The sequence below is a fragment of the Gekko japonicus genome, unplaced genomic scaffold (genome assembly GCF_001447785.1).
Source record: "Gekko japonicus isolate JY-2015 unplaced genomic scaffold, Gekko_japonicus_V1.1 scaffold281, whole genome shotgun sequence".
Classification (NCBI taxonomy): Eukaryota; Metazoa; Chordata; class Lepidosauria; order Squamata; family Gekkonidae; genus Gekko; species Gekko japonicus.
The window spans coordinates 1,149,244-1,169,900 of NW_015174281.1; the positions used below are offsets into that span (position 1 = coordinate 1,149,244).

The window sequence follows — 20,657 nt, forward strand, 5'->3', positions numbered from 1 at the left end:
GGGGGGGGGAGTGGGAAACCTGGTCTGTTTCCCTATCAGCTCTCATGACAGAAACTGGGAGTTAAACCACAGGAGGAACACAACAATGGCCGCTCCTACAGATCACTCAAGCGGGATCATGCCAGCTCTTCCACAGTGACTTCAGTTCAGAGCTGGGCGGGTCTCCACATATATCTTGGCAGGGAGTCTGGGCAAAATTCCGAGGAAGCCGAACGTCTGTGCAGTGGTCTGGCAGGGGCAGGGCTACAACCCACGCTCCAAATCCCACCGGCCTGAAGTCCCCCCCCCCCCCCTCTTTAAATTTAAATAGCCATTTTAACTTGATGCTCGGTTTGTTGATGCACATGCAGCACGATTCGAATGCACGTTTTAAATCCAGGGTTGCCCTGATGAACGGGGGGACCCAGCCACACTTTCACAGCTATTTCAGGGTGAACACGCTGCAAGAGTGGTGTGCCAATGTACAGCGGTAGGTGCGCTGACCACATCAAACGTGAAGCAGTTCACCATCTTTACAGACCAGTCTGCTTCACTTGATGGGCAAGAGGGGCAGTTACCCAGGACCTGCCGCCACACCCCCAGCGACGCCCCCTCGAGCAGTGCCTGCCATCTACGACTCCGGTTGCCCGCTCCTTTTAAACCCATCTCATCCCGACTCCCATCAGCTGGAGTTCATGGTGCTGCAGTGGGGGCTGATGCAATGTGTCCCCTCCCACCCTGAACAGGAGGGAGGGGAAGGAGTGTGCAACTGGGGAAGAAGAAGAAGAAAGAGGAGGAGGAGGAGGAGATTGGATTTACACACTGCCCTTCACTACATGAAGGAGTCTCAGAGCGGCTTCCAATCTCCTTTCCCTTCTCTTCCTCACAACAGACACCCTGTGAGGTAGGTGGGGCTGAGAGAGCTCTGAGAGAACAGCTCTGAAAGAACTTGTAACTGACCGAAGGTCATCCAGCAGCTGCATGTGGAGGAGTGGGGAATCAAACCCAGTTCTCCCAGATTAGAGTCTGCGCTTCTAACCACTACATCAAACTGGCTCCTAACCACAACACCAAACTGGTAGCGGGCAGCAGCACTGCTAGAGGGGGCATTACTAAAGGTCTCGTGGTGGGTCCTCTTGGGTATCTGTTCCGTTTGTCCATCAGATAAGCCATGGAGAGGGAGCTGACAGGACAAGAAAACTCTGCTTCAGGAAGCGGAGGAAGTTGGGAAATAGCCAGGATTAGCTGGCGGATTTTGTATGTGTGTGCGTGTAGGAAAGACACCATTATACAGAGAGGCAGTGGGGTTGTCACCCCAGAACACCTGGCACAAACCAGCCTTAAAGGGACAGGCCCAGAGTGAGGTGCGGCGCTTGCCCTGCCTTTGCACCAACAGAAACTGGCAAGAGCTCACATGGGACAGGCTGGCACAGCAGCAGCCCACAGTGGGCAGAGGGGCTTCCTCCTGCCAGGGCTACAGGAGGAGTGAGTGGCAGGGATGCCGACACCCAGCTCTCACACATGCCACCTGCCGCACAGCCAAGTGCCTGGCTAACCTCCCTTCTCCGTGGCTGTGAAATCTGAAGAGGCTGCAGCTTCTCTCATCTGCTGAATCTCAGATCTGCCGAGGAGCGTGGGAGGAAGCAGCCGAAACACGATAGACTGGGTTCGACTTTCCAAACTGTTTTCCAGAATTTGGTTTTAAAAATGAAGTAGAACAGAAGTCCTTTTGCTGTTCTCGTTTAAAGCAGAGGCACCTGTTCGCGTTGTCCTAGCTGCTTGGCTAAGACCACATGTCCCAGCAGCAGAGCCACCTTGCTGCTCTAGCCCAGCAAGCCCAGAGCATCTTTGCGCCACTGCGCCACAGGGGGAGGTGGTTCATAACTCCCAGTCGAAGAGACCGAGGGATAGGTGTCCTGCCGCTTTTCTCACCCAAAAGAAGAAGAAGAGATTTAATTTATACTCCGCCCTTCACTACCCAAAGGAGTCTCAGAGTGGTTTACAATCTCCTTTCCCTTCCCCTCCCCATAACAGACACAGTAAGTTTTGTGAACCATTTTGTACAGCTGCTAGCCTAATTACTTGCACAGAGAAGCCCTTTTGAATTGTTCAGTTTTGCATAGTTTGCAGAAAGCCAGGAGAGGAGGAGGAGATTGGATTTATACCGTGCCCTTCACTACCCAAAGGAGTCTCAGAGCAGTTTACAATCTCCTTTCCCTTCCCCTCCCCACAACAGACACCCTGTGAGGTAGGTGGGGCTGAGAGAGCTCTTTTGAGAACTGCTCTTGAGAGAACAGCTCTGAAATAACTTATGGGGCGTGGCGGCTGAGCTTCCGGCTGGCTGCATCCCTCTCACACTCCTACTATTCTCACTGAGGATTATGAAATTTGCTCTCAAAAAACAAAAACAATTCAGAAACAAACTTTAATGCTAGGTATGGAGAGGACTAGGGGAAAGAAGGGGGCCAACCGCCCCCCCCTAAACCCACTAGGAAGACTAATACAGACTCAGAAGGCTCGGAAGACCAAGGCACAATCCTGCCGGAGGATATGGTAATGGGAGGAAGCAATTCTGACCCAAGCTATCAGACTATGCTCTTGCATGCTTTGACGGAAATTAAGCAGAAAAGTTGCTAGGATTCAAATCCAAAAATCCAATTGTTGATTCTGCATGGGTTCTGAATGCCCCAGCATCTTCAACCATGCAATTAAAAGCACAACAACAAAATCTTCCAAATGGATGGCATGCATCTGAAATGCTGTAACAATCCACGCAGCCAGCAGGAGGTGCTATGGCACGCCGGCATCCGCTCGCTTGCAACTGCCGCACCTGGACTTTTATAATACTCTGGGACTTTTATAGTACTCTGGACATTATATGTTGTGTAACTATAAACTTGGCAGGGGAAAAATGGTTTCAAATGGGAAAAAAGTTGCTTCATCTGTATGGAATTAGTTCTGAAACATCAGCTGTAGGGAAGAGAAACCAAGCACCAAGAAAGCTGTGCTGGAATGCTAAGGGGGTCTCAGCCCCTGTACCATGACCCTCTTTAGCGAGATCAATAATGGAAACTGTGCACAAGGGAGCCAGACAGAATGCAGCTGGAAATGGTCAAACATACAACTGTGGTTTCGTGTAGACAAAAGCAGAAAGTCATTTAAGGATACCAGTATGCTCCCGCCAACTAAATGGGGTGGGGGAAGAAAAAGAAGAAAAAAATTACTGGATGAGCCAAAACCATTTTCTCTTTCATTCCATGTAGATGTGCTACTCCTTAAGATATGGTACCAGTTTCATACACGAAGGTGCCTTATACTGAGGTTTCCCAGCATCTCAGGCAGAAGCCTTTCACATCACCTACTACATGGTCCATTTAACCAGAGTTGCTGGGGATTGAACCTGAGACATTATGCATACAAAGCAGAGGCTATACCACTGACCCATGGCTCATCTCTTATTTTCTATTTTTGCAAGCTGATCAGTTTACAGTTTCGAAAGATATTGCTCATATTCAGCCACCTGTGCATGGAGGGTCCCACATGTTCCTCTCTGTTCCAGTAACCCCCTTTCAACCTCCAGAGAGATTATTTGTGGAACTCCAGGACCCCCGGTTGGAGCGACCCCCCCCATAAGTTGGGGGAAAGGAGTTTAGAGGGACAAAGGGGTGAAATGGCTCCTCTCTCTTCTTCAAGCACAGCCCTGCTGAGGGGAGGGAACGATTTCACCCCCTGGTCCCTCCTCATCTGCATGGCTATGCCTCCATGTAGGTTCTGTGATCTGGAGAAGGTGGGTCAGACGGAGCTGTAGGGACAGTTTGGAATACAGGAAATGTGGCTTCCATGCATGGATGGTAGGATCCGAGCAGTTATTGGAAAGTTCCAAAAGCCCTGGATGAAAGGAAAAGAACAATAACGTTTCCAACTCGTTCCTCCTCCTTGTATTCCAACTTAGTCATTTCCACTGAGAGCCAGAACTAAGGCTTGCTTGGGATACACTAGAAGACTTGGGGCAGGGGGAGAAATGCAGGAAATGAGCTCCTCACCTCTTTCAGTGCAGTGATACAAACAGGAAGGCTCGCTTTGAATAAGGGAACTCTATCTGAGCTCTTCCATCCTGATTTCCAAAATGAAGTTGATTCTGGGACATCCAAAGGGAAGCCCAAAGCTGAATGCAGAGTGGCTTCTAGGCTTCACCACGTACTCATGAAGACTTCCTGGGCTCTGCTGTGTCAACTGTGGCAGTGCCCCCCAGGCCTACACATGTGTCTGGCAGCAGTCCCAGAACTCGCCCGAACCTGCCACAGCCACCAACCATTTGGGTAAATTCTGGCCTCTTCGAGGACCACTGCTGTTCCAACTAGAATGTGTTCATCTCATTCAAAACTCCAAGTGAGACAGTATCTCTGACTTACAACTCCCCTGTTTTTTTAAAAAACTCTGTGTGTTTAATCAAAATGCCTTAGACAAATGATTATTTGAATTACTGTCTTGCATTCAGGCACTCCATTTTGTTTTAACTGTTGGTTACAGGTACCACCAAGATACAGGCTTCTAAAGTGATGGAGAAACTGAGATGTGGTGGGGGAAACACACCTTGCAAATATTTGTGTATTTCAAATCCTTATCCCCCCCCTCCAAGGTGGGTAACATTTGGTAGAATTCACCCAGCCCCAAAGGCTCTCAATGCTCAACACTACCAAAATCCTTCAAAACTCTTGTTTATCTGTGGCTTCCACAATGTCGTCTCTGCTTCTTTCTCACAGTTCTATATAGAAGAAGCGGGATTAGCTTAGACAAGCATTTTCATCGCAAGTCTCCTCCCTCTGCATAATATTTTTTCCAACAAAAAATGTGGGGGTTGAAAATTCATGGCGCCTACAGGAAGGATGGACTCTATATGCTGGCAAGGAGAAATGGGTCTTTGAGAAATCACTTCCTTCTTGTGGAGACAAAATCTCTGGTTTTGTACTTTAAAAAAGACATGTCTCCAAGACACAGACTTGACACAGACTTGCCTTGGAAACCAGATTTCTGGGGAAAAATCCCCCAGCCATTCAAGAACTACAGATGGCTGCCTTTAGCACTAATGGCCGAAAATGAGCAAGCTGTGTTTGAGTGGGAGGTCAAATTATACATCTCACACAAATCAGAGTCTCATTAAAACTGAAAGCACTAACAAGAAGAAAATTAAAGTGCTAGCAAGGTTTCTGCTTGGGTTTCTAACCATGTTCTGTATATACAGACAGGGCTATTTTGGGGCAGGAACGCACAGGAACGGAGTTCCGGCTGGCTCCTGAGTTGGCCACACCCAGCAGGAACTCTTTAGCGTAATAGGCCACACCCACAGCAGAAACTCATTAGGATTGGCTACATTAGGGGTGTGTGGCCTAACATGCAAAGGAGTTCCTGCTACAAAAAAACCCTCTGGGTTTTGACAACAAAGTAAACAGAATAAGAAGGAAAAGATGGGTGTGGCTGGATGAGCACACTTCTGGTGACATGGGGGTGTGGCCTAATATGCTAATATGTCATGCTGTCAAGGGCGTGGCCTAATATGCTAATGAGTGTCTGTTGTTGGGTGTAGCCTATTATGCTAATGAGTTCCTGCTGGGCTTTTTCTTCCAAAAAAGCCCTGTATACAGACAATTTAAGCATGCTTCTTTCTCTCTCTCTCTCTCTCTCTCTCTCTCTCTCTCTCTCTCTCTCTCTCTCCCCCTCTCTCTCTCTCCCTCTCCCCCCCCCCCTCTCTCCAATCACACCCACCCACACACACACACTTTCACAAAAATGAAGACTCTCATGCTACTGGCTGATTCACACATACATTGACTTTTTTCATCCTTTGACAATTCTCAGCCAATCACATGACCTGGCTCTATGGAAAAGGACACTACAATTGAGTAACACTGAGTGAGGCAGTATTTTTATCACTCCCTTTCTCCAAGAAACTAGAGGACAGTGTACATGGATTTCCCCCTTTTATCCTCACAACAATCCTATGAGATGGGGTACATTGAACAAGACTGATCTGAAGTCTTGCGCTTCGTGACCAAGCAAGAATCCGAACCTGGGTTTCCACAGTCCAGGTCTTACATTCCATCCTCAACCAAAATGGCTATGAAATTCTACCAGTGATTACTAAAACTGTGGTATAAATATACAAGTTGTCAATCGATTCTACAATCAACTGCAAATACCACCTCTGCCACAAACACCTATTTTTCCCCACTCTTGCCAAACCACAAAAGCCCTGCCCAAATTTATGCTTAGGGTCCAAAATAGGCTGGGCAAACCCAGTGGATTTCTAACTTCTGCTGAACAGCAGGCATCACACCACCCTCACTTATCATAATTTGTGGCAGTGGAAAGTGCCCTCGGGCCACAGATGACTTATGGCTGCCCCAGAGGGTTTTCAAGGCAAGAGGCAAACAGAGGTGGCATGCCATTGCCTGCCCCTGCACAGCAACCCGGAACTCCCCTAGTGGACTCCCATTCAAGTAATCACTGGGTTGACCCTGCTTAGCTTCCAAGATCTTATGAGACCTGGCTAGCCTGGGCCATGCAGGTCCAGGTGGATCACAATTAGGAACACTAAAACACCCACCAGTTCAGCTCGTGTTCTGTGTGCTGGTCACAAGCAGGGTGCCAACTTTTCTACGGGCTGTTCTGATTTCACAAATGGGTCAAAACTGTTCATTGGGTTCCTTTTCACGTATTCAAACAATACGGTGCATGCAATGGGCAATATTTTGTGGCTGTGTGTTCTTATATAGCCCCAATTGTAGCCCTAGTTTCCCTTCTCCCCCCCCCACCTCTCCTTGCTGCTCAGCAGCCAATCATATCAATGGTGAGCAAACTAATCAGTCAACCAGTGACAAAAAATCAAACTTTTATCCATTAAAAATGTCTTACTGTTTGGTTTTGTTCAAGTCTCAGTTATTGCCGAAGTGATTTTACACATGCATGCTTTTGCACAGCCACAGTACCCTCCCAGTGTTATTTCCTTACCTGATCCGTCCATGACACTGGGGGGAGAATCAATTTCACCTAGAATGCCCACGCAAAAGCAGTTTCCAAGCTACTGCAGAGCTGCAAAGCTGTTTGGCAGATGTTCTTGCCAGACGGTGCCGAGGCAAGGACATTCGTGCTGTCAAACACCGAAGGCTCACCTGCCGAACCTGTTCACCGTGAAGTCTGTAGCACCCCTAATCACAGGTTGCCTCTGGAATTCTCCTAAATTTCAATGGCGAATTGCCTTGTGGCAGCACAAGATCAGACTCCTGTGGTCATATGGAACTAATTGCACAGTTATTTGGATCTCAGCCTGAATGTCTACAATGCTTCTGGAAGAAACACAGACTTGCATCTGGGCAAATCTCCAGGGTAAGGTAACTCACCAACCATGGAAGAGTCATAATGCTTACCTTCAAATTCCCATCGCACCCACTTGGAGCAATCTTATAGATTATCATGGAACACAATGCTGTGGCTCAATGACACAGCTCAGGTCTTGCATGCAGAAGGTCCAAGGTTCAATCCCTGGCATCTCCGGTTAACAGTACCTGCAGTGCCTGGAGAGACCTGAGTCCTTGTAGAGCCATTGCTAGACAAACTAGACACAGTACCAGGTCCATGGCCTGACTCGAAGCAAGGCAGCACCACTTTTTTTTTTTTGAAACCTCCGGAGGGGTATTTTTATTTTTTCAATAAGACTACAAACTACAAAGAAAAATATAGGAAGGGGAACTACAACTATGGATAAAGGAAAGAAACCCGGACTAACTAAAAACCCAAGAGCGGGAGACCCCCTTTATGTTAACCTTAATATTAGTATTAAAAGAGTTAGTAAAACAATATACTTGTAGAGTTCTTGTTTTTCACATTGTTCTATATTAGTAAATTAGTTATTATGAGAGAACATTCTGAGCATCCTCTTTATTTCAAAGAGCCATTTATCAGAGTCCTTCTGCCCTTACTTCGGCTTTCTGTCTCTAAAATCATATACAGTTTTCATTGCTCCCGCACCTGCTTCTGCAGCAGAGTCCTCATTCGTTCCCGAGGCAGCTGAGTCCCTTGACTTAGTTTCTTCCTCTTTAGATTCTTCCCCCGATCCCAGCTGGCGTTTCAAGAATTCCTTGGCTTTGAAGATGGAGTCTATCTTCTCCCTTCTATTGTTGATTTTAAAGATGACACATTCAGGAATCGCCCACCTGTACTGTATACCGTTTGTTTGAAGAAAAGTAATTAACTCCTTGTAGCTCTTTCTCTTCTGACAAATTTCAAATGGAATGTCTTTTAAAGTCTTGATAATTATATTCCCACATTTCAGTGGTTGCTGAAGTTGCCTTTAATATAGCATCTCTGGTCTGTCTTCTTGCAAATCTCACCACAATCTCTCCAGGCAGGCTATTTTTTTTAATACAATTGGAGTAAGCCCTAAAAGCTGGCTCCATGTCTTTTATTATTTCCTCCGCTGGCAAGCCTGTCACTGGAGCGATAATCTCACCCAGAGTCTTCTTCAAATCTTCTTTTTCTGTCTCAGGAACCCCCTGGAACCTGAGAATCATATTAGCCTTTTCTATTTGCAGCTGTAACAAACGATTTTCTTGAAGATTTTGTTTCATTTCCACTTCACCCATTCTTTTCTTCATCTTCTTGCTTGAGGTGTCCATCTCTGTAACTTTCTCAGCCACCAGCTCCACTTTTTCTTCCGTTTCTGCCAGCTGTCGCTGTTGTGAAGCGAAGTTTTGATTTAACGAGGTCAGTTGCTGGTTAATACCATCGAGCTGATCCATCACTGGCTTGAGCATATCCGCTAACAGCTTCATGACGTCAGCTCCTTCTTCTGGCCTCGGACTCTGACTACCAGGCTTCCCTTTAAACTTTCCTCAGGATGCCGCCATTTTTCAACTTTGTTTACACTTTCAAACCGCTTCTCCCAGGCTCGAAGCACTCGTCAATTCGCTATTTGCACTCAAGTAAGTCTCTCAAAATACACACGCTGTCTGTTTCCTCCCACTCCCCCTTCGCTGCGTTTATCTGTCTTTGTGCTTCAGAGGCATCCCTCTTTGCGCTCCGCTTTTCCCACGGGGAGGGGGGGTGCTGTTTATCAAAGTTCGTTTACTTAGAACTCACGTTCATTGTTGGTCACATTCCTGATGTCACTCACATCAATCGTTGTTCCGCTCGGTCTCCCCCGCTTGTCCCAGTTGGGTTAGCTTGTCCCCTAAGGCCACTCATCGGTAGGACCGTCAGAGTGGAGAGAAGCCTCGATTCTCCGGCAGCAAGCTGTCGAAGAGGCTATCCCTCAAAGCTCTCTGGCCTGGAGCCTTTCACAAAGGCTCCGTGGGAGGGCCACTTGAGGTAGCACCCCTCCATGCTGATGGTGTGCTAATCGCCTCCCCAAGTTCTGGGGAGAGCGACCGCCATCGCCAATCCATAGACTGGAAGTCGGCAGCATCACATTTTTCACAGCAGAGATGTTTACTTTAAAAGGGGTCATGTCCATGGAGGCTCTCGATTATAACATAAACTACTCCAGAACCACCACTGCAGCTCAAAGGACACTGAGGAAGCAAGCCCCAGGAATCTCTCCCTCTCAACTGGCTGCATGTCATGACAAGACACTGTTTGCCCACAACAGGCACTTGCAGGAAGTAAGTGATTGAAAGCTTTCTGGCTTTGGAAGCCTCCAATCAAAACGCTAACAACCCAGGATTAGCCAAGGCAACTGCATTCACACAACACGGCAAATGAAAGCTTCCAGAACCAAGAAGTTTTCAATATTCCTCTGTATGCAAGGGGACAGAGCAGGGGCACATTCATGGCAAATAAGCCATGTCTGTGCCCATCAAGATCACAGGTCCGTCAGATCCACCGTGCACACAAGCAAGCTTGGCCCGAATCACAGGACATGTGAAAGGGGTTCTCTGTACTTTAGAAATATAATCTCAAAAGGGAGGCTGACAGCCTGAAGTTTAGCAGTGGGGACCCTAAGGCAAGCATCGTGTCTTCAAAAGAGAAACCTGAATTCATACAGTTTAAATGCCTTTTAAATTAGAGTGAATTTGTTTTATGTTATTCGATAATTTAAGAAAAATTCAAACTGCCGAATATTGTAATAAAATGAGGCACGCTTGTCAGTTAAGCCAGTATCTTCATATTCATTGGCAGGAACAGGTTCACTTCTTTCCAGTTCAAGGCAATATGGCCTGCTCGTTTTCACTGGCATTTCCATATGTAGGGCCAGATATAAGCTCTACCCAGAACACTCCTCCTAAGGGAACGGAACCACCCCATTATCCTCCCATCTCCGGTGACTATGGCTCTGTTCATACTGCTTCTTGGACAGTCAGGGGGAGATAGTGATTGTTGTCAACGAAGCATGAGGAAATGACTTCACCAGCTTGGGCTTACAGTCTCTGATGTAAAAAAAAATATGCACAAACCGCCTTCTGCTTTTCATTCACAAAATGGGCAGCCCAACAAAAAAAGAGACTTTGGGGCTGGACAGGAAGATTGCGTTCTTGCTCGGCTTTGCTTGGTGACAACTGTTTTCGCTAACAAGATACAGGTGCATATGAGACAATGTTCCTATGCCGTTATCTGCCAAAGAACACAACTCATCCGCTTTTGCCAGAGCACTTTTTGCCATTGTCTAAGGGCAGTAAAAAAAAAGCACGTAGAGCCAGCCCTTGCTGTTTTAAGTTTTGGACAAAACTAAGGAACATTTTGGAATAAAGATGTGCTCCAGTGATTCGAAACTGGTAAGAAGCGCCAAGACACTATGCAACCCTTTATACAAAATCATCTGCCTCGGAACATGTTCCACTAGATCCAGTGCCAGCCACATAGCTCAACCCTATGCATATTCACTTAGAGAGAAGGGCCCACTGAGTTCAGTGGGACTTACACCCAAATGGACAAGCACAGGATGGTAGCTCTACTGGTGAGAGGATGCGGGGGTGGAGGGGAGACATGTCAGAAGATTCAGAAAACTGGGAGGGCAAACCCAGTAGCTGGATCTGCTTCACACTTCAAAAGCTAAGCAATCATTTTGTTTAGGATCAGGAGGACACAGCTATTTCCGTACAAAAGCATTAACACCAGTGCTCAGCATTTACATGTGTTTCACACATTTCAAAACATGCGCTCCTGTGTTCAAAGCACTTCACATACACTCCCAGTGAACTTCACATATCAATGTAAGATGAGCAAATGTTATTCCCCATATTATCAAGGGCTGATGGACTAGTGGCCTGTGTAGGACCAGCAGGAAGAATGAGGTGGGAAAGCTTTGTTTGCCAGATCTTATGCAGATCTTATGCTGCAGTGGCTCAAGTGGTTAAGACGCTGAACTGCAGGCTGTGGAAGGTCAGTAGTTCAGCTGTTCGAGACCTGGGTGCCGCAGGATGGAGTGAGCTCCCATTTCTAGTTCCAGCTCCTGCCAACCTAGCAGTTCGAAAGCAAGAAGTTGCAAGTAGATAAATAGGTACCACTTCGGTGGGAAGGCAACAGCGTTCCGTGCGCCTTGGTGTTTAGTCATGCCGGCCACATGACCACGAAAACGTCTTTGGACAGCGCTGGCTCTTCGGCTTTGAAACGGAGATGAGCACCGCAACCCTAGAGTCGGACTCGACTGGCTTTCAAGCAAGGGAACCTTTACCTATGCAGATGCAGATGACTGCTTACGGACATGCATATTTCCCATAGAGATATATAGAATACTTATATAAGGTATTCTGATTCAGCATGCTGGGCAACTCTAAGCCAGATGCTGATTCAAGGGTGCCTCTACAAACTAGGCTGCAAGCCACTGCCATTGAAGAGCGATTTCATAACCCTCATAAGGAATACACTGATGCATTTTCACAGCAAGCACTGTTACAGTCAATGAAGCCATGGGAACTAGAGGACGGCAGTTTTGAGCATGCTCTGGGTTCGGACCTGGGAAGACAGGATTCAAATTATCCTATCTGAATCCAGAAAGTTACTATCCTCGGGAGATACGCACAGCCGCCTAATGATGTGCAAGTTCCTCCCTCACATTTACAAGTGTTTGTCTCTGGAGTGAGTCTAAAAACAGAGATCCCCTCTATCTCCATCTCTTCAGAAGATCAGGGATGGCCATATGGCAACCCAGGGACCATATCTGACCCACAGCAACCCTTCCAGGTTCTTAAATCAGAATACAGTAGGTTTGCTGACCTTTTACTCATGATGTTTGTTTTCTAATATATGTTCTTTTTCTAACACTGAGGGCCAGTTTGGCGTAGTGGTTAGGAGTGCGGACTCTAATCTGGGACAACCGGGTTTGATTCCCCACTCCTCCATATGCAGCTGCTGGTGTAACTTTGGGTCAGTCAGTCATAAGTTCTTTCAGAGCTGTTCTCTCATGAGCAGTCCTCGAAAGAACTCCCTCAACCCCACCTACCTCACAGGGTGTCTGTTGTGGGAAGGGGAGGGGAAAGGAGATTGTAAGCCACTTTGAGACTCCTTCGGGTAGTGAAGGTTGGGATATAAATCCAATCTCTTTTCTTCTTCTTCTTCTTCTGTGAGATCTTTGGGTGTTACACGGAATGTCCAGCTATGTCCCAAGGTTACACCAGTACAAACTGTACAGTCAAGCTGGCAGCCTCTATAAAGCAAAAGGTGGTCCCTGGTCACTGTCTGGAGTAATTACTGCTATTACCCCTTGACAGTGGGACAAACTAGATGTTATTTTTTAATGAGGCAGGAGGGGATGTGTTTGCCACACTGGGAGTAGGTTGCACGTGTACCGGATACTGCATGTGTACACTCCAAGGAGCAAATAACACCTCCCCAGGCCCATTTTGGGTTGGGAAAATGGCATGGGGGGCATGAAACCTCTCCTTCCCCACATTGTGGTCTCAATCTGAATCAGGACCCTGCAGCCTCTTGCTTAATTAGTTCTTCACAGGGGCCATTTGGCTGTGGGACATGTCAGTGGATCAGTGGAACCTACACCTAACTCATTAAAAAAAGTAATGTTTAACTCAGCCAAAAAGACTAAGGGATTATAATTCCAAATGAGGAGATAGATCTATAGTGTACCACTGCATATGGGAACTTGCATACTGAATACACCTCTGTGTAAAACACACACACAGCCCTCCTCATAGAAAATTACCATGTCATGGCAAAGGCATCTAGGCTCCTCCCCTTCCCACACTCCAATTTTCTACACTGAGAGAATTCTTGCTCAGAAAAGCATTCCAGTGTTCAAGTACAGTGGTCTGAAGTAGCACAACTGCCTCAGTGAGAACGAACCCAGGCTCCAAGAGAACTGGTGACTGAGACTCTAACCAATATCAATCCTGCACACTGAAGGCAACCAGCTCCCATGAAAAATAAGACTCCAAGTCACAAAATGCTTTCAAGTTGTAGACAGTCTAAGGAATCCCTAGTCCTGCAATTAGGTTTTGTGTTGTGTAACATTTTGGACAGCACTGGAAAGTCCAGGCCACAATCTGTAAAATCTGAGGGGAAACGTCATTCTATTCTGGCTGAGCTATAAAGAGAAAATAAAGAGCCGTACCAGTCACAGGAGATTAATTTTTTTTTTGGAAATTTAATTGAGTAATAAAGTATATTTTTACCTGATTTTGCACCATTGGCCCTGGCCCCATTTTTTTTTTTAATCTCCTGAGCTATAAAGAGCACATTTCCACCTTAATCAACAACTGGCTACAGTTTTTGTCTGGATTACTTTTATCAGAAACTTTGCAGTGAGGGGGGGAAAATTCCCAGAGTTCCCAGAATCAGATAGCATCAGAATGGACCTGTTATTTCACCCTCCACCAATCTTGGCTCCTCAGAGCAAACACCTTCCACATTCCATTTCACGCACATACACACACCACTAACTTTGTTTTGCCCATACTGTTTCCTGACTGGCTAGATATGAGACCAGTAGTACCTTGGAGGACAAGGAGATTTTTTGGGGTATAAACTTTTCAGAGTCCAAGCTTCCTCCATTAGATCAGACGAAAGGATCTTTGACTCTCGAAAGCTTACACCCTGGAAATCTTGTTGGTCTCTAAGGTGCTACTGGACTTGAATCTAGCTGTTCTACTGCAGACCAACACAGCTAATTCTCTGAAACTGTTCCCTGATTATAGCTTGAGTATATTTCTTATTTAATCCATCTGTTATATCTGCTTGTAACACTATTGGCAGAGACAGGTGGAACCTGACCAGGTTGAGCCCAGGCTAGGGGTGTGCAAAAAAATAATAATAATTCATTTTCTTCCCGATTCGGGTCTATTAGACCCCAAAAATATTGCTATTCCCGAATATTCTTGATTGAATCCCAATGTTGGTATTGTATTGGGATTCGGGTAAATATTCAGGAAACCCGAATTTATTCGGCTCCATTATACCCTATGAGGACCGTTGCCATAGGGTATAATGGAGTTCAGAAAGCATTTAAACTTTAAATGCCTTCAAGCCACACCTGAATAAAAGCCAAATAATATCGGCTTTTATTCAGGCATGGCAGATTCTCTAATCTGATTTGGCTGAATAAATGCCCGAAAAATACTGAAGGTATTTTTCGGGTATTTATTCAGCTCGGTATATACCGAGTGCACATCCCTAGCCCAGACCACTGAACCAATTGGAACATACAACCTGTCCACGTAGCCTCCAACCCACACATGCGCACAATGCTCATCTGCTTCAGCACCACATGCGCACAATGCTCTCCTGCCTCAGCACCACATGCTGGGGCACACTTAGTAGGACTGGTGGCCTTTTAACCAAAGAGTTCCTTAAAGCAATGATTTGCAAGCCCTTTTCTGGCAAACACTAGAGTTTCTTGACAGTCACATGGCAGATGTGAGTGTTAAGGACCACCAAGTCACTTCCAACTTATGGTGCCCTATGAATTAATAACCTTCAAAACATCCTGTCATTAACAGCCATTCTCAGGTCTTGCAAACCAAAGGTCAGTGGCTTCCTTTATTGAGTCAATCCATCTCATGTTGGGTCTTCCTCTTTTCCTACTGTCTTCAACTACATATGTGGCAGGTGCGCAGAAGTCTTTAGCAGACTAATATCTGGAGCATTTTGCATCTAATATCAGGCATTTCATGCAGCTAAATTTAACTTTCCAGTTAGTTCTATATCTGAACAACTTTTCCATTTGTCAGCAACCAGATCCCCATTAACAAGAGGACGTCCAGCTAATTCTTGTCCCTTAAAAATGTGAAGGAAGTAGAGACATTAATGTCTTCACGTAGAATATGGGCTAGGTCCACATGGTACAGAACAAGTAGCCAGGCTTACGGAAAAATCTATCATGTATTTTTTGTCTAAAAAAAGCACAGGCCACTCAAGCAATACATGTTTTTCACAGTGAAAACACTACTGGTTGAGAAATTCACACTGCCATCCTAAGGAGAGTTATACCTTCCTAAGCCCACTGACACCAATGAACTGTTTAGGATGGTACCGTCAGTAATGGAAGATGAGTTTCTCTAAAAGACTCTGCCTACCATGACTGAACTTCCCTCACAATGGGCAGCTACCAGATGCCTTTTAGAGTGCATTCCCAGAGCACGTAAGTTGACAGCAAACACCTGAGGAGTGCCCTATGTGAGGTTGTTAAAATATTATTCAACTGACAGGGTTCCTTGAGAGGCCAATGGAGGTAAAAAAGGCTTCCTCTACAATAGAAAATGTTTTTTGGGGGGACACTGCCTTGAAGTAAAAAAAGGTGAGCAATCACTCCACCTGCTGACACGTAGTGGGATAATCACACAGTGCAAACTGCAGGCTGTTTGAAGCAACTGAACGAGTGTTGAGAGCATTTGCAGGGTTGGAGGAAAATATATCAGAGGAACAGAAATTGCCAGGATGGCCTCGATTGGGTCTAAAGAAGCCAAACGGTCACTGAAAGGGATTTAACAGCTGCTGCAAAGCTGAAAAGCAACAGGAGCCAAAACAAAGTGAGGCCCGCTTTTGAGCAGGGAAGGGGAGAGGGGGGCTGCAGTCCAGTGGTAATCTCTCTGCCCCTTGATGCAAAAGTCAGTCCAACTCTAACCTTGTTTACAGAATTGTCAAGTTGAGGTACCAGTGAGTGTCGTCAGGGGACCCCCCCTGCCCAGAGCAGGGCCCAGAAGCCATCCTCCTTACCCCACTGTGCCAGCTTGCAAGCAGATCTGGCCTGACCTCTGTGCACTGTAGCACCACCACAACGGGTGGCTGGTGGGTGGCACTGCAGTTTTCAGCCAGGCAGAAAGCCAGGTGTCTCAGACTGGGGAACCCATTGCTCAGGAGGAAGATGAGCTCATTTTCATCTGATTCCCTGCTGAACCACCAACCATTGGTCTTACTTATTGAATGAATGGTTCACAAACAAACAGAAGCACAAACACACCTCTGAGAACACCAACACTAACATCAAGTTGTATTTACTCTGTTCCCATGTTAAATTATTCAACTACCATCGGAACGAGCTTTTGGTTCTTTTGCAGTTACCAACTGGTAGAAAAAGGTATACAGGTGGTCTCATGATTTTCTGCCTGTGAAACTGACAGAAAAGTAGGAATGCATCCAATTGCTCTATAGATTTATTACTATACTAGTAAGTGTGGGAAAAGTAACCATCCCAGAGCCTGGCTGTGGGGATGATTTTATCCCCTCATAACTCCTTAACACGGGAAGTACGAATGGCGAACGGACTCACTGGGGTAGGGAGGAAGGCCATCTCTCTTCTTTTCTCACCCAGTGCACGTAGATCTCAGGATGTACTTATACCAAAATTAAATTGTCTTGGTTCCCCTGACCCTTCTCTGCCAAGGATGCCTAGGGAGCTCTGCCTTCTGTGAAGGGGCTAGGTGGCTTCTAAGCACCATCAACAAGAAGTTTCCAGGATGTCTTCACAGGAAGCCATGACAAGTTGGCGTGAAGTACATTGAGCTTATATACATGGCCTCCGTTTTTACAATGGATACCCTGATAGTTCAAGTTACACAAAAGCGTAATGCACTTACCCTACGGAATGATACCACATAAAATGTATCTCCCCTCCTGTGAATTTCATCAAAGAAGTCTTGGTAATTCCGTGGTGAAGTGTAATAAACCTGCAGTTCGTTCCCAGAGTTCTTGCTGAAATATATTGGAAGACAACATTGGAACTGATAAGGATACGTGCCAGACGCCAAATGTAAGAAACTGAGGCCAGCACAATCGAAAATGATTTGCTGTCAGTTGGGAAGCAGCCAAATTTACAGAGGGCCACTGAATTATTCTAGTGTGAAAACCTAATCAGAGATTTAAAGAACTCCAAACTGGATGAATAAGCAACACAATGGTAAATGGGAGTACAGGAAATGGCAGGGATGCTGGGTGGCCACAATGGTAAATGGGAGTACAGGAAATGGGTGGTGACTGGGTACTACCACAGAACTTTCCAAGGTCCCAAGGAACCTAAAGGAACATGGGCATGAACATCTGTTCCTTCACACATGTAATATGCTATACCTATTCAAATTTCTGTAATCCTAAATACAATAATGTCCCTTCATATGTATTGTATCGATTTACACGTAATCTGCTTTAAGTCTCAATGAGAAAGGTGAACTATAAATACAGTGAATAAACAAATGAGATTCACTGTAGAATTAGGGCAAAAACACCTAACTTCACAGATAGTCTGGCAATGACTAACCAGGGAAAAGAGATCTTAGGGTTATGGTGCATATTTCGATGAAAAGTCAAACAGGTAACTTCAGTGCAGGGCAGAGATTGAAAATAAAAAATGTCCAGTTATCATAATGCCTTTCCATAAACCTATGACTTGGCTGTATCTGAGAGATTACATACATTTCTGCTCACTCCATCTTCAAAAAGGGCATCATCATGACATTGATAAAAGATGAAGGAAAGGGTAAACAAAACGATTAAGGTGTTGAAGCCCTTTTCCCTTAACCAAAGAAGAGGCTTTTTAATTCAGAAGAAAGATGACCAGGGAAGGGGGGGGGGTTTGATAAAAATTTAGAAAATACAGCTAGACTTAGAGAGCGGATGAAGACCGCCTCCCCCTTTTGCTATACTTAGAATGCAGGGTCACCCAATGAAATTGACTGATTATAACTTCAAAATGAACAAAAGACTTAGCGTCACAAGGCTATAAAGAAAGCCACTAGATTACATGCCTTTTAAAAAATAAAACTCCAGAACAAATTCAGAGAAGAGAAATCTATCACAGCTATTACCTAGGTTTGCTAAGTGGAGCCCCAATGTTCAGTGTAGTTCTGAATAGCAGTCATTGAGAAGCCAAGCAATCAGGCAAGGCTTTAGCCTGCGTTTCAGAGAAGCATCTGGGCTGGCCTCTACTCAAAACAGGATACTGAGCTACACAGGACAATTGGTTTAATCCACCAAGGCTCCAATATTCTTACATAAGAAGAGAAGAAGAAATTGGATTGTTACCCCGCCCTTCACTCGGAGTCTCAGAGCGGCTTACAAACTCATTTCCCTTCCTCTCCCCACAACAGACACCCTGTGAGGTGGGTAGGCCTGAGAGAGCTCTGACAGAAACTGCTCTTTTTCAAGAACAGCTCTGACAGAACTATGGCTTGCCCAAGGTCATCCAGCAGCTGCAAGTGGAAGAGTGGGGAATCAAACCCGGTTCTCCCAGATTAGAGTCCACGCACTTAACCACTACACCAAACTGACCATCCAGTTAGGAAGAAGCAGCCGGTCTGAATGGCCAGTCCTCCACCGGTGAGAAACAGAAGGGTACCAACAGGATTAAAATGCCTTTTTGAGGAATGATTTATATCGTAAAAGCAGTGCTGGGTTCAGGAGAGACTTGTCGATTTCCTTCTCCACAGAAACTGTTGGAAATGGATCTAATGGGACCGTTTTGAAGAATGGGCTGACAAATACTAGAAGAACAACTTGCTGATTAAGATCCCATCTTAATCTTAGATAGGGGCTCTGGGGCAAGTGATGCTCTGTCTTCTTGGTGCTTGGGGGGGGGCAACAGTGGGAGGGCTTCTAATGTCTTGGCCCCACTGGTGGACCTCCTGATGGCACCTGGTATTTTTGGCCACTGTGTGACAGAGTGTTGGACTGGATGGGCCTTTGGCCTGATCCAACATTGGCGTCTCTTATGTTCTTATGTTCTTAATGTGGCAGACGTAGGGAATAGCCATCAGTTCAGAGTTTGCATTTTGTCCTAAAGAGTTCTTTTTGAAAGAGAGAGAAAGAGAGAGAGAGAGAAATATCACACAGAGGGAAATGAGTCATTGCTGAATTCAACCTGATCTGGTTGTGGTGTGCAAACATTCCTAGAAGTATCCTCTGAATGCTCCCACTGAGGTATACAAATCATCAACAGTTTGGTGATCGAACTGTATTTTGTTTTGTTTTTTCCTAACAATTCTGGCTACAGCACTAGCAAAGGAAGGGAAGTAACCACGTGATCCAAACATCCTAACATGATGCAGAACTTCAGAGAAGTACACCTGTGATGCGGGCTTCCAACCAGTGGGGAGCAGAACCCCAAACCACAATGGCGATGTGCAAATCAGGCCTCAGCTTCCCAAATACAGGCGGTTGTTTGGGACAGAGAGAGGAACCCCACCAGGCTAGCATCGGGGCAGGCAATGGAAGACCTAAGCCAGCTCCCCAGGAGCTTCACTTCTGGATCCTCAGCCTAGCCCCTGGTTGCAAGAATCAGGAGTCACCACTACACAGACCCCGCCCACCTACTTACAAGATGGAATCAGACACCATAAACCTACCTGAATGGCTGGAGCTTTCTGCTGCTGGCTACTGGACACCTTCCTCGATCTCGTCCTTTCAGCTTCATGTCTGTGAACCCAGCCTCGCAGCTCATGACTTAACCTGCAAATGCAAACTCTAGAGGTAAGCTTAGTTTACTAGACTGAGGGTGAGATTCAAACAGCCTTCCCTATGATGGCAAAACCCCTGCAATGAGAGACAACAAAAATTCAGATGGACATTCTCAGACCAGGTGCCCGGTGCAACCCAGAGGCTACAGTCTCAAGACAGATTTCATGCACTCAAAGTGAAGCTGTCCTTGTCAAGATCAGTAGTGTCTCCCCTTTGACAGGCAGTGGCTCCCCAGGGTCTCAGGTCATGTCCTTTTAACGGAAGATGCTGGGGGTTGAACCTGGGACCTTTCGCATGCCAAGCAGATGCTCCACCGCTGAGCCATGGTCCCTCCGCCTCTCAGCGATCCTGCTACCACGTACCGATGCTGATTATCGGAATTCCCTGATTTTTAAAAATGAGCTGTCTGGGCCCAAATAAGCTAAAGAAAGAATGCGAAAAGCAGCAGTGTTCCAATTCAGCTTTGCGTATTACAAAATTCTTAGGGCTGGCATTAACTCCATCACAGGTGGCTTCACAGCACCTGGAAATATCAGCTGCCCATCAATAAGCAGGGCTTGTAGCTCAGTTCAACCTGTGCCTTCTTCAGTAAACATGCTGGTTCCTTGATGCAGGTGTTACGATGCTAGCACCAGGTCCTTAGGAGTCCGTTTAAGGCCTCTGGCCCTTTAGACTTCTTCCTTTGTCCACTTCATTATGAGACATAATTGGCCATTCAGAACTCAGAAGACGGGGGGGGGGGACTTTTTAAATCACAGCTATAACAACTTCTTGAATGCCATTGCCCT

At 46.0% G+C, this 20,657-nt stretch overlaps 1 protein-coding gene across 1 annotated transcript in view; it reads right to left on the reverse strand.

Moving 5' to 3' along the window:
* The window catches only part of ATF6 (activating transcription factor 6), a 120,423-nt gene that overhangs the window by 58,360 nt on the left and 41,406 nt on the right, over positions 1-20,657 (reverse strand). Inside the window, exons 12-14 of the mRNA XM_015423852.1 lie at positions 19,758-19,860; positions 19,152-19,199; positions 16,998-17,141 (exon numbers count right to left, since the gene is read on the reverse strand). Coding sequence (XP_015279338.1) covers positions 16,998-17,141; positions 19,152-19,199; positions 19,758-19,860 — 295 coding nt within the window. The remainder of the gene's footprint in view (positions 1-16,997; positions 17,142-19,151; positions 19,200-19,757; positions 19,861-20,657) is intronic.